This window comes from Lepus europaeus, chromosome 3, assembly GCF_033115175.1.
Source record: "Lepus europaeus isolate LE1 chromosome 3, mLepTim1.pri, whole genome shotgun sequence".
In the NCBI taxonomy this organism is placed as follows: domain Eukaryota; kingdom Metazoa; phylum Chordata; class Mammalia; order Lagomorpha; family Leporidae; genus Lepus; species Lepus europaeus.
The window spans coordinates 132,774,713-132,789,105 of NC_084829.1; the positions used below are offsets into that span (position 1 = coordinate 132,774,713).

The 14,393-nt window shown below is 40.0% G+C and overlaps 1 protein-coding gene across 1 annotated transcript; it reads right to left on the minus strand.

Annotated features, from left to right (window-relative positions):
* Positions 1-10,805: 10,805 nt before the first annotated feature.
* TAAR5 (trace amine associated receptor 5) lies at positions 10,806-11,819 on the minus strand. The gene has a single exon (XM_062187722.1). The coding sequence runs from the start codon at positions 11,817-11,819 to the stop codon at positions 10,806-10,808; it is 1,014 nt and encodes a 337-aa protein (XP_062043706.1).
* Between the last annotated feature and the right edge of the window lie 2,574 nt (positions 11,820-14,393).

Consider the following 14,393-nt stretch of genomic DNA (forward strand, 5'->3'; position numbering starts at 1 on the left):
ACTAGTTATAGCATTAAATAACAATGTACAGCACATTAAGGACAGAGATCCTACATGAAATTTTGTTTTTCTTTTTTAAAAAAATATTTATTTATTTATTTATTTATTTACGAGGAAGAGGGAGAAACAGAGAAAGGTCTTTTATCCTCTGGTTCACTCCCCAAATGGCTGAAATAGCCATAACTGGGGCGATCTGAAGCCAGGACCCAGGAGCTCTTGCATCGGCCCAAGCGCTTGGGCCGTCTTCCACTGCTTTCCCAAGCCATTAGCAGAGAGCTGAATCAGAAGAGGAGCTACTGGGACATGAACTGGCACCCATACACAATACTGGCACTGCAGGTGGAGGCTTAGCCTACTATGCCACAGTGCCAACTCCAGGGAGAATATCTTTCAAGTGCAGTCTCTAGTTTTCTTTTTCTATAATAAAACTTAATTACAACAGAGAATGTTCAAGGTTTATGAGTCATGTAGAATATACATCAATAACAAGCATTCAGGTATTTATCTATTTGTTTTCATTTACCAATTGCAAACTTCATGCCTAAACTGGGTTGAAATTAGTGCTGAATGAAGTGCACACAGGAAACAACATCATATCTTTGCTTGTAATAGGTTGTGACTCTGCCAAGAAGCAATATTCCTTAATGTGAAAAATGTTTAAAACAATAAACATTAGGTCAACCAGGAGATTATCATCAATAATGACAGGTTATTTTGATGGCATATGTCCTTAATGTTATATGATGGTAATGAGTTTTTACGTCTATAGTCATCCTTTCCCAAATCCATAACCCCAGTATAATCATGAGAAAAACATCAGATAAATTCTCATTGTGGAATATGCTACAACATGTCTGACTAGTGCTCTTCAAAAATACCAAGGTTGGTGAAAGCTTTTGGTTCAGAGATGCCACTTGGGACACCCGCACCACATAGTGGAGGCCTGGGTTTGAGTCTAGACTTTGCTTCTGATCCAGCCCACTATTAATGTGCACCCTGGGAGGGAACAAATAATGACTCAAGTATTCAGGTCTCTGCCATTCATGTGGGAGACATGGATAGAATACCAGGCTCTTGACTTTGGCTTGGCCAAGCCATAGCTGTTGTAGATATTGGGGGAGTGAATAAACGGTCGTAATCTCTCTCTCTCTCTCTCTCTCTCTCATATGTTTCTGTCTGTCTGCCTTTCAAATAAGTGATAATAACTACTGATAACACTAAAGAAAAATATGTCCAGGTCATCATAAATAAGGGCAATATGAGAAACCATCATGTCCAGAAGACCATGAGAAGAGATGATAAGCAAAGGTAATATGGTGTCCTAAATGGGGTGTTGGGAAAGAAAAAATTCAGTAGAGAAAATGAGGAAATCTGAAGAACTGATGGATTTTTAAATGATTCATTAATAATCCATAATGTTTTAATATTGGATAATTAATTGTAATAAATATACCATTACTAATTTAAGATATTAATAATAGGAGAAATTGGTTATGAGTTACATAGAACTCTGTATTATCTTTACAACTTTTCTGCAAATCTAAAACTGTTCTAAAATAAAAAGATTGTGTAAACAGATAAGGTACACAATTTCTGCTTGATGAAATCTTTATCCTTTGTTTGGACCTTAAGTTGCAAAAGGAGTTTTTGTAGGAGTGAAAAATTGTAATGGATTTTTCATGCTGAGAAAATATGATAAGCAAATAATCAGAATGTGCATGGATTGTTCAGGGAATATGGAGAGAAAACAATGAAACAACCGCCACAGGAGTAGTTACCCCTTCAAACCTTCGTAAGGTTATCATCCAAACATTTTCACTGCTGCCTTTTCCTGTCTCTTCCAGAGCATCATCTCCATATTTGGGGACAGTGTTATTTTCATCTCTCTGCTTAGGATTTGATTCCATAATTGTTTTGTCTTCTAAGCCAACATTTCCTCAATGAGATTTTATAAAATAATCATCATATACAATGAACTAGGAAAAAAATTTCTGCACCAATGATAATTCAGAATGGGTGATTCTATAACCTGCTCTTAGAGAATAGCATTGCCCATTGTCATAGTAAAGACTCAGAGAAATCCTGTTTTAACAATAACTTGTCCAACTTTAAGTATTCATCTTAAAACTTTATTTAACCGTGAAGACCTCTTTGGAATATTTGGTCAAATATCATTCCAAGGAACCATTTAGGAAATACTGGTTAACATCAACAACTTAATACTTATCATATTAATTCTTCATTTTGTATTGATCTTTTTGGTTTTTCATTTTTAATTTACTCAGTTGAATTTATATTTCTAAAGAGTAGAAGTAGGAGGCCAGTATTGTGGCACAGCAGGTGAAACTGGCATCTCATAGTACAGTGCCAATTTGAGTTCTAGCTACCCCACTTCTGATGTGACCCCCTGATAATGCATGTGAGAAAGCAGTGGAAGGCCAGCACCATGGCTCAGTAGGTTAATCCTCCACCTGCGGCACCGGCACCTCAGGTTCTAGTCCTGGTTGGGGCGCCGGATTCTATCCCGGTTGCCCCTCTTCCAGTCCAGCTCTCTGCTGTGCCCGGGAAGGCAGTGGAGGATGGCCCAAGTCCTTGGGCCCTACACCCACATGGGAGAACAGGAGGAAACACCTGGCTCCTGGCTTTGGATCGGGGCTGCACACCAGCTGTAGTGGCCATTTGGAGGTGAACCAACGGAAGGAAGACCTTTCTCTCTCTCTCTCTCTCTCTCTCTCTCTCTCTCTCTCTCTAACTCTGCCTGTCAAAAAAAAAAAAAAAAAAAAAAAAAAGAAAGCAGTGGAAAGATGCCCCAAGAAGTGGTGTGTGACATCCACGTGGAAGACCAAGATGGAGTTCTGGGCACCTGCCTTCAACCTGGTCCTGTCCCATCCAGTGTGGACATTTGGGGAATGGCACAGTAGATGGAAAAGCTCTCTTTCTCTCTTTCTTTCTCTGACCCCCTTTTCTGTCACTCTGCCTTTCAAATAAATCATTAAAAATAGCAGAAATGGCTTTCCAATCCATGATATAATATTGAATAGGCATTCATGACTTGTTTGTTTTTAATTTTAATATATAAATTATATGATTTGTAACATGTTGTCAGTGAAGAGAAAGTCCTTTGTCTGCTGTTGCCCTTCCACATTCAGCTTTAGCAAGTGAGGTGTTCCACTGTGTTATCTCTCAGCGTCTGAATTTGGTAGAAAAGTGTTTAAACACATTGGAATTACATAAGAAATTCTAGATTCCAAAGAGGTAGTTGCAGGCTTTGGTTTGATGACTCAAGTTTGTTAGAGTCAAGGGTGTTATGATTTGCCCGATATTTGATATTTCTTCAATGATTCCAAATGGTTTCTGAATTCCATCCGAATTACACAGACTTCTGTATCAGGGAGAAGGAAGATCCAGGAAGAGAGGACTTCAGTGTTGTTAATGGAGGGAAGGCCGTGTACTATGGAGGAAGGAGGACATTGTTATTGGGTTCCTGCCCCTTGAAGTAATCTGCAAAATGCAATCTAACAAGTAAAAATAAAACTTATTGCCAAATCCTCCCACAGGGTTTACTGTACAAACCATAAGACAGTGACCTGAGGGAAAAAACACAGAGAAAATAATCAAGGTCTTCTCAATGACCTCTCCGCCATCTTTTCCTCAAACTTTTCCCTTCATATTATTCACCTTTTTCCAGCCAATGACCACTTATTAGATATGTGCTATGTGGCACATATTTTAACAGTGCAAGAGAAGGGAAGGAATGAGACCCAACCACTTCAACAGAGGTTCCAGGTGTACGTGAATATTTGTGATGAAAAGCACAGTCAGGCAGTCTCATCTTGGGACTTCTCGCCACAGTGCACATGGAGTCAGCACCAGGGACAGAGTCTTGTACACTTGTAATGGCCCGGTCATTCAAAGACTAGCTGTAATTTCTAGATAGTCAGCAAAAATTCATTGACTAAAACCTAACAAAAGCCTAATCAAGAGTAATTAAATTCTCACAGTAGTGTCATCCTCCATCAGATGGTCAGATCCAAGTTACCATGAAGAGCCAGGGAAGGAGGGGCAGGGAGTATTGTGGTTAATTTTAGATACCACAACACACACACAAAACATGTGAGGTGGCAGGTGTTTGACCTAGAGGTTAGGACTCTGGCTGGGGTGTCTGCATCCCATATTGGAACACCTGGGTTTGAGCCCTGCCTCTGTATCTTGAGTCGGCTTCTGCTAATGCAGTCCTGAGAGGCAGCAGGTAATGACTCAGTGGTTGCATTCCTGACTCCTGTAGAGGAGATCTGGATCGAGTTCCTGGTTCCTGGGTTTGATCTGGCCAGGAAGGTATTTGGGAGGTGGAGCAGAAGATATTCTTGTGCTCAATCTCTTCTTCCCTCTCTCTCTTTCAATTGAAACAAAAATAAAAAAAAATACACAAACCCCAGTCATCTTGGTGCACATCAGAATGGAGATCAGCTGCTGTCCCTAATTCAATAGTTACTGAATAAAATCCATGTTCAATGCTTCAACTAATGTCCAACTCTCTCAAGAAATAAACATAACAATGTGAGCAAAAGCACATCATCTGCATTGTCCCAGTATATTACATCATTCAATTCTGCAAAGGTTGACTGTGTCCAACCAAACACAGCTGAGGTGAGTTCTTCAAATTCTACTCATGGAAAAGAGGCAAGCGGTTTCTTGGAAGGCAGACAGTGCTATATAATGACAAAAGTGTTGTTTCTTAAGTGGTGTGCCCATGGAACCTCAGCCATAACAGCCTGATGTAAATACACACACCCATCTCCTTGCTGATGCCCACTTTACCAAGAAGCTCCTGGTCCTTGTTCAGCAGTCATGTAACTACAAGCAGTTTTGGAAAGGGACACTTCTGAGGTCATTGTGATGGCTGCAGATGCTAATCCCCTGGACATCATCTTGCAGCTTTTACTGCTGTGTGAAGACAAGAATGTGCCCTGTGTGTTTGTGTACACCAAGCAGGCCCTAGGGAGGACCTATGTGGTCTCTGGGCCTGTCATTGCCCATTTTGTCACCATCAAAGAGAGTTCACAACTGAAGCAGCAGATCCAGGCCTTTCGCCATCCATTGAAAAACTCTAAGTGTAAACCTGTGACCTCTGCCACGCCCTCCACACTGACTGCTCCTGATGAGGTCTGAGGTTGTATATCATGAAGTCTGTGTTAGAGTGTAGTATTTTCAACTGCTTTCTGTTATAGAATTTTGTAGTATTGAATCTGATCTCTGGATTTTTGTATTTTGATTTTGTTTTTCTCCCCCTCTCAGGTCCCACCCTTTCTTTTTGCCATTTCTTTATCCTCCCTGTGAATAATAAAGTAACGCCCCAAACAGGTAGAGGCAGCATTCACAGGCAGGAAGAGCAGGAGAAACTTGACTGAGCCAAGACAGAGACCTGGTTCCAACTTTTATCCTTTGACTTTCTACTTTGTGCGGGGTATCATGGGAGTGAACACTGGCCCTTTTGCCTGGCCTACATAATCATTGCATACATGTGAAAATGAGCAAGGGGTTTCCTTTGCTCTCCTGGGAACTGTGTACTGATTAAGGAGGAAGCACACATTCTCTGAGGTAGTTAGACTTGTGTCCAAGCACTATGTACTAATGTATCCCTGCTGTTTGCTTTGATGTGCCACTGAGTTCTCAACTCAACCTCCATGACTCTTGGGGTTTGAATGGGATTCCACAGGCAACTGGGTGAATGAGACAAGGCAGTTGACCAAAGTCATGAAGGATTTGAGGGTGGCAAGGGCAAAGATGCTGGAATAACAGATTCTAGGAAAATCATGGAGACCTGGCTGGAAGCCACAGTGCAGCTGGTAGAAACCAGGGAAGCATTCTCTCTCCGGTAAAGAGGGCAATCTTCAGTGGACACTTGGCACCACATCTGAGGGCTTGTATTCTGTCTCCTGCCACAGTGGGTCACATGGATTCTTTATCACATAAGACGATAAGAGGGCTAATGTGTCATTCATCCTTGTGAGCATCCGAATAAAAATATATTCATATTTTTAACAAGTGCTTTAAACCTCAGGTTTCTTTTTGATGACTGTGTGAATGATGAGAGCATTTTTAATTTATCTGAATGATACCTCTTTGCAGAGATTTAAGTTCAGTAGAGATAACTTCTTTCTTTAATAGTTGTTATTTTTATGCACTACTTCAGTTTAAAATGTATTTCTCTACTTTTCTACATATTGGGAAGTAACTGCATTTGAACATCAATTCAAATGACTCCTCTTTTAAAAATACTTATTTATTGACATTCATTTATTTGTAAGACTCAAACATTTATTTTTTAGCCATCCATTTTATAAGGTCTAATGACCAAACTCTACATCCTGGAAAGTCCTCCAGAATAGAGTTAGATTCTCATCTTGAAGAGACTAGAGAAATGAGAGAACAAGTAAAGTTTCTCAGATCACTTGCTGTCAATAACTTAATAGCAAATAAAAACTTAGCAAGCGATTTTAACTTAAATAACAACTTACAAAACCATTTATTAAAAGGTCCAATGCCTTCTATAAATTTCAAGAGTACATGCATTTGGAAAGATCTCTTAAATATCTAACACAGTGTAACTTGCTTGGCCATCAAACCCAAGCACAAACATGTCAATGACTTAAACATTTTTAGTTTCTCTCCACCAACAAATTTAAAGCATCTGATGCAGAGATTTACTTAGGTCATGTGAACTAAAAAAAAAGTATCTTTGGCTGATTTAACAATCTTAGCTATAAACCAAATAAAACAGAGCTTTATAAATTTTCCAATGTAGACATGCAAAATGTACACACATATAACATAACACACAAGTGGCCAGGTAGGATCAGTAACATTGCAGGTAGAATTGTAAATTTCCTTCAAGAGATGCCACCTGCCTTCTATTGAGGCCAGCTCACCTCCCAGGCCAGCTAGGTGACGGGAGTCAACAAGGTGCTATCCCTAAGGAGGTTCACACCTCCCTTGTTTGCCTCTTCCAGCACTCCATGTGAAGAGACAGGTAGGTCTGCCCAGGCCTTAAAGCCCACCTGATTATATCAAGCCCCTCCTGTCAGTTTCTATTTGTCTCTCAATGAGAAAATTTCCTCATGGTTTAGACAGTACCTTTCTTAGGTCCTCTAGTAATGACTCTGTCCTTTGTTTTAGACCCTGTGAGTTGAATCTGCTTGTTGGATTTGTTTTCCCCAACTGAAACAGTGGAATTCTAGATGGTCATGCACGTGAAACCTCAGATGGAAGCAGTTTCTGCAAGCTGGCATTGTGTCCCCCTTGAGAGGCCACCTGCTGGAACTCTGTCTTGACTGCTGTTCCCGAATGTTGTCAATCTGATTGTCAAGTTTGTTTCCTCCAAAATGGTGCTTAAAAACCACCACTACCACCAGCCCCTTCAGGTTTTGCCTCTCTTGGAGCCCCACTATAGGCCACTCAGGCTGGAGGTCTCTGACTCTAATAAATCTTGCTCTTAAATACTTTGAAATGCTTTTCTCTCTGTCTTGTCCACTTGAAAATTCTTCCATGTGAGACAAGAACCGAGGTTATCTTTTCTCTGCCACCATTTCACCCATAAAAATTAATCCAAATTGAAGAAAGGTCCTAATTTGTTCCAGATTATACAGACAGCAAACGGTGGAGCAGAGATTCAAACATAAGTTTGATTTGGAAAGTCATTAGATCCTACTGCAATGTTTTCATATCACAGTGTAGTTGTTGCAGAAATTTTGTAATTTCTTTTATGCTTATCACCACTTTAGATTTACTATAGCCTCATTACACCTCCCAACAGATCGAGTTTGTTGATTTCAGAAAGAAACAGACATAGGAATATATTATAAATCTTGATGTTTATTTAATTTGGTTTTGTTTTTCAATGATTGTTTTTAAAAGATAGAGCAAGGATGAGAGGGAGAGAGAGCGAGCGAGAGAGCAAGCGAGCTTCCATCTGCTGGTTCCCTCCCTAAAAAGTTGCTACAGCCAGGGCTGGGCCGGGTGAAAATAAAAGGATCTGGTGACTCCATCATGGTCTCCCATGTGGGTGGCAAGGGCCATGTTCTGCCACCTTCCCAGGTGCATTAGCAGGGAGCTGGACTGGAAGCGGAGCACCAGGGCTCAAACCTGTGCTGTGATGGGAGATGCCAGCATTGCAAGCAGTATCTTAACCCATTGTATCACAGTACCAGTGTTCCTGTCTCGTTTTTCATGCTAGTTTTATTCACAGGTTTATTAGTGATAATAATAAGTCATTTTTCCTCTAATATCTCAGAGACATAATGAATATGTTAAGAGCTTTTAGGTAAGGATACAAGGTAAATTACTGAGTCTCTAGCACAAAGTTGGTAACATCCATTTCACAGGGCTTACCGGCATTAAGAGAGATCCAGAACATTATAGGTCTCAACAAATGTTAGCTCCTCCCCTTTGATTCCTTCCAGATTGAGCCCCCTTCTGTCTAAGGCATCCCTCTCCATCCAACAGAAAACAAGAGAGGTACAAGATGTACAGCCACTTTCTGCTTCTGTGAAAGTAATTAATACAAATTGCCACTTTGAGAGGCAATGGGGGATGCTTACTTCCAAGATGGGGACTGCCATGCCCAGTGAATTAGAAAGTAAAAGATTTTATTTAAATGTGAATGTTAAAGTAATGCCTAAATATGCATTGTAAATTGTGGTTATTATGTCTAAGAGTGTTTCTAGCTTCCTAATGTCTCAAAATTACATATGCTAACATACATTCTAATTTATAATTTATCTGCAAATAATAATAATTCTTAATACATATTGAAAAAGAAAGAGCAATTTCTTTCAAAGAAAAATGATTAAAAACACATAGAAAAATTTTACAAAATACTTTAAAAAATAAGACAGTTTGAGGTAAGTAGAGGTTATCTCTCCATCTGTCTGTATTTATATTTACTACTATAAGCAGTGGAATAAACTTACACTTTTTAAACATTCTTACTGACATGAGAATAATTGTTTTAAGTAATTTGTTTAATGGCTTATTTGTTTAATGGCTTATAATGAATGTTGACATATGAACTATTTTTAGAACATACACACTCATTCATTGGCTTTTACTTATTGATATTGATATATCTGTATCTGCATCTATGTATGTATCTGAATTCCAGAGATTTCAAACTAATATATGAAAAAAATTTTCCAAATAAGTAATTAGTAATTCTTAAAAATTCTGTAAGTTGGGGGCTGCATTGTGGTTCAGTGGGTTAAGTCACTGCTTGCAATGCTGCCATCCTGTATCAGAGTGCCTGTTAAAGTCCATTCTGCTTTGCTTTTGATCAGTTCCTTACTAATTTGACTGGTAGAGTAATAGAAGGGGGAATTATTTGGGACCCTGCAATCTATGTGGGAGACTGAGATGGAGATTCAGGCTCCTGGCTTGGGCCTATACCAGCCCTGGCTGTGTGACCATTTGGAAAGTGAACCAGTGGAGGGAAGATCTCTGATTCTCCCTCGCACACTCCCGCACTCACTCTCTCTCTCTACCTTTTAAGTTAATCTTTAAATATTTAAAAAATCATACAAGAAAGTAGGGTGATTAGAGATCTTTAGGAAAATATTCATGGAGAAGACAGAAGCAGGATGTACATAAAAGGTTTTAGCAACTTTACTAGTCATAGCTGAAACAAGAAACACTTGTTTCAATTCTGAGCAAGTATGTAGCACAGGTACTTGTTTTTCCAAAGAAAATCACATGCTGTTATACCTGGAACTATAGTAGGTTTTGTTTGTGTACTAAAACTTTGAGAGGAGGGGCCGGCACCATGGCTCACTTGGTTAATCCTCCGCCTGTGGCTCCAGCATCCCATATGGGCACCGGATTCTAGTCCCAGTTGGTCCTCTTCCAGTCTAGCTCTCCGCTGTGATCCGGGAGGGCAGTGGAAGATGGCCCAAGTGCTTGGGCCCCTGCACCCACATGGGAGACCAGGAAGAAGCACCTGGCTCCTGGCTTCGGATCGGTGCAACACCCGCCATAGCGACTATTTAGGGAGTGAACCAACTGAAGGAAGACCTTTCTCTCTGTCTATAACTCTGTCAAATAAAAAAAAAAAGTATGTTAAAAAAAAAAAAAAAAACTCTGAGAGGAGGTATTAAAATGGTGAAAAGTTGGGCCGGCACCATGGCTCACTTAGTTAGTCCTCTGCCTGCAGCGCCAGCTTCTCATAGGGGTGCTGGGTTCTGGTCCTGGCTGCCCCTCTTCCAGTCCAGCTCTCTGCTGTGGCCCTCCGGGGAGTGGAGAATGGCCCAAGTGTTTGGGCCCCTGCACCCGCATGGAAGACCAGGAAGAAGCACCTTGCTCCTGGCTTCGGATAGGTGCAGCGCCAGCCATAGCGGCCATTTGGGGGAATGAACCAATGGAAGGAAAACCTTTCTCTCTGTCTCTCTCTCTCATTGTCTATAACTCTACTTGTCAAAAAAAAATGTGCAAAGTGTCTGTCACCTTGTGTGGCAGAGTCAGGACAAGAAATTAGAAATCCAGATATGATTAGTTGTAAAATAAGCAATGAACAAGGAGCCAAATGTTTGTAAAGTGTTTTGATACCCAATTAACATTTAAAAGATGACTTCACACTGTTCCTATATCTACTATACAAGCATTGAATAAGGGGAGTGCTTTATCTCTTTCCAACTTAAGAACTTGTCTTTCTCCTCTGCTTAAAAGCACTGCCCTGAGTCTTTCCACAATCTTATGACACCACAAACCTGTGTCCACAGGAACATCCATCCCTTGCCTACATTAAGTAGAAGGAAGAGTCATTCTTGGTATAGATCAATAGTGGATGTCCGTGGTGAGAAGATTTCCCGACTCAGGATGAGTTTCAGTGCCTTCCTGAACCATCGGTAAGAAAAGACATAGATGATGGGGTTGCAGGCTGAATTGAAGTAAGCAAACCAGATAAATATGTCAAAGACCAGTGGTGGTGTAATAAAGTTAAGGAGGCTGTCGACCATCGTATCCACAGTAAAGGGGAGCCAGCACAAGAGGTATATGCCCACAGCAATGCCCAGGGTCTTGGCAGCCTTTCTCTCATTCTTGGCAACCCCAGAAAGGCTCTTGCTTAAGGTTCTGAGCTGCTGAGCCTGCCTGGTGGCAACCACAAAGATCTTCACATACAAGCTGATCATGATCAGACAGGGGAAGAAGAATACAGGGAAGTTCAACCAGCCCCAAAACTTATTGAATAGCAGCTGGCAACTGCCCACACATGGCATCTCTTTGAGCCACTGACTGAATCCCATCTCTATTACATCTGTGTAGAGGAAGAGGGCAGTGTAAGCTGCTGGCACCCCCCACCCTGCTAGGATGTACCTGAGTGTTGCTCTGATGGTGAACTTGGAGGGATAGAGCAGAGGGTCACAGATGGCACAGTGGCGGTCAATGGAGATGAAACAGAGATGGAAGATGGAGGTGAGGCAGAAGACGGTGTCCAGGTAAGTGTGCAGATGGCAGAGGAAGTCCCCGAAGAACCAGCAGCTCTCCACGGAGCGGATGGTGCTGAGCGGCAATACAAGTAGGCCTAGCAACATGTCAGCCAGTGCCAGGGAAAGCAGCAAGAAGTTGGTGGGAGTGTGAAGGGCTTTAAAGTAGGACACAGAAAATATCACAAACAAATTCCCTAGAACTATAATCAGCATGCCTATTGCACAGGCCAGGTAGATAGCCAATTGGATACCCAGGGGATGGACTGTCCTGGGGCAAGACCCATTTACCTGGTAGCAAAATGCAGCAGGGTGCTCCTCAGCACCTTGGATGAGGACAGCTCTCATTTAAGGCTGTTGCTCTTCCTCTCTCTGAGAAGTGGCCACGATCTCCAGGGAACAGAAATGTTTTTGCTAAACAGTGAGAAAATGAGAGAAAGAAAAGGAAACTGAAGGGCAACTTAGAACCTGGTACAATTTCCCTGGCTACTGAATTAAATGTGCCCTGAAAAACCAAATAAAGTATAGAATGTTATCTGTGGTTTGTCTGGTTAGGCACTTCACAATCTAGACACTCTCATTAAGGAAGGAAAAAGAGAATGTAAGCCAAATGTTTCCTCAAAAAAGAAAAAAAAAAAGACTGACAATGTTGTAGCTGCAGACAAAATATGAAAATGGTGCCTGTTTCATGTTAATAAGGCATTTGTCAAATGTTAAATGTGATTTAAAATTATTGAGTCTGAATGAAGTAATCAATTAATTCTTGCTAATGAATCGTTTCTTATGGAAGGAGTAACCTCTACTCCTTCCTTCAAGAATTAAATAAATTGACAATAAAATAAGTAGACTATGGTTTTTAACTATACATCCACACTTTGCAGCAGCACACACATAATTAAAAGGATAAAAAGCTGCCCTTTTATCGTTTTATGTGCTAAGCATTTTCTAAAGTTAGCATCCAGTGATTATATACCTTGAGATAATTATCTGACTGAAAAATAATTTTATTTATTATAATGCTAGGCTGTGAATTATTAAACGAGTTATAGTAAATTGAGTTCTGGGTTTCTAAGCTACTTACACAGATAAGAATCAGAATTGCTTCATAGGAGAAAGCCTTTGTTGCGGCCAGTGGATGTGAGGAATGTAGAGTCCTCGCCTATCTGCAAAGATGACAGGTGTGCAATCAGTTAATGATTTTATACTCCCAATAAAAAACTTTCATCCATGTGGCATGATACAAATGAGCAGTGAAGGGGTACCAGGAGACCTAGTTTACGCTAATCACAAGTCTCAGTTGTTTAGGTTTCCTTCTCAATACAGGATCATTTACCATGACAACTAATTAGAGATGAAATGAAAAGAACTAGATTCAGATATTCCCTTTCTTTCATTCCTGAGTTCTAAGCTACTCCTGAAGATAATCTTAATTAAGAACCATTAAATTAAGTAAAAGAATATATATATATATTATTAAGTAAAAGTATATACATATATACACATATATATTTTTTACTTAATTTCATTGATAGGGAGTTCTACATATCCTGTTGCTTTAGTACAGTTTCTGTCCATTTCTCTCAACATGAGAAATAGTTGAGAATCATTTATCATGAGCCCTTTGATTTGTAAGGGGGAGCATTGTGACCCTCACATGGTATTTGTCATTATGTTCTTTTTAACTTCTATGTTTTGTGAGAGTTAAAGAAATTGCATTTGATGAAATAGTTCATCTGGAGGCAGAATAAAATCCTGTTTTATCATTTCCTGTGCCATCAGGTCATCTCCCTTTTGTTTCCCCATTGATCCATGCAATTTTATCCATATGTCTCTACTTCATAGGGACACTACTGGGGAAAACGGCTTGTTGAATCATACTCTGCTTTCTCTGTTTCTTGGTCTCCTAGGAGCTGGGTGTCTCTTTATGGGCTGGAGAAATCCTTCCACAATATAAATCAAAGCTGTTGTGCAAATGACAGAATTCTAAAGGTGGCAACAGATTACATTAATCAGAGGTGATGTCCAAGTAGTTGGGACAGAGTCAGAAGAATGAGGGAGGTTGGCATGCACTTGGTTCTTCACCACAGAGCTCTGACTAAGCCTAGTGCTTTCCAAAGCTCCCCATAGTCTGATAACTTCTGTACAAGTGGCATTTTGTCAACTCCATGTTTGTGGAAACATATTTCCATCGCCAGAACTTAATCACACTGAGGAAGCATTCTGCACTAACCTGTGCCATGACTCCTTAGCTTAAAAGGCATAAATCTCATATAATCAGCTAGGGAATCCCATGACTCCATGTTGAATTGACTAAGAATCTTGTGAATACCACATAAAAATGTCTTAAAACTTGAAAGAAGCCTGAAGAAGGAAACTCTCAGCAGATATTTTGTTCTGGGATAGATTATATAAAATTTAATTAAGTACACTATGTATCACAATTGTGTTTGGAAATGTAGAATTTTATAGAATGTTTCTAGTTGTCTAATCTGTTTATCAGAGATTACCTATTCCCTCTGTGTCCAGTTATCTTTGCCATTAATTGAATATCACACAATTTATCACAAGTTTGTTGTAAAAATTAAAGAACTAAAATTTATAAAATTCTATAAACAGTCCCTGACATGGAGTAAGTGAAGTAGGCAAATAGAGCTTGAATTAACACATCTAGTCCAGCTGTTGAGGAACAATTTTTTCTTTGATTTTTGTCTTTTTTTCCTTCATACTATTAATTTGAACACTTTATCTAACATAGAGTTAATCATATGTATGTCAAGTAAATTGAAAATAGATTTCATTTTGGTGCTTGGCTAGTTGTCACCGATCAGGGAGAACATATGATATTTGGCCCATTTGGGACTGGCTTATTTCACTCAGCATAATGCTTTCCAGATTCCTCCATTTTGTTGCAAATGACCGGAT

Bases quoted from the DNA above. Each gene is read 5' to 3' on its own strand.
- TAAR5 (XM_062187722.1), bottom strand. From the start codon at position 11,819: ATGAGAGCTGTCCTCATCCAAGGTGCTGAGGAGCACCCTGCTGCATTT.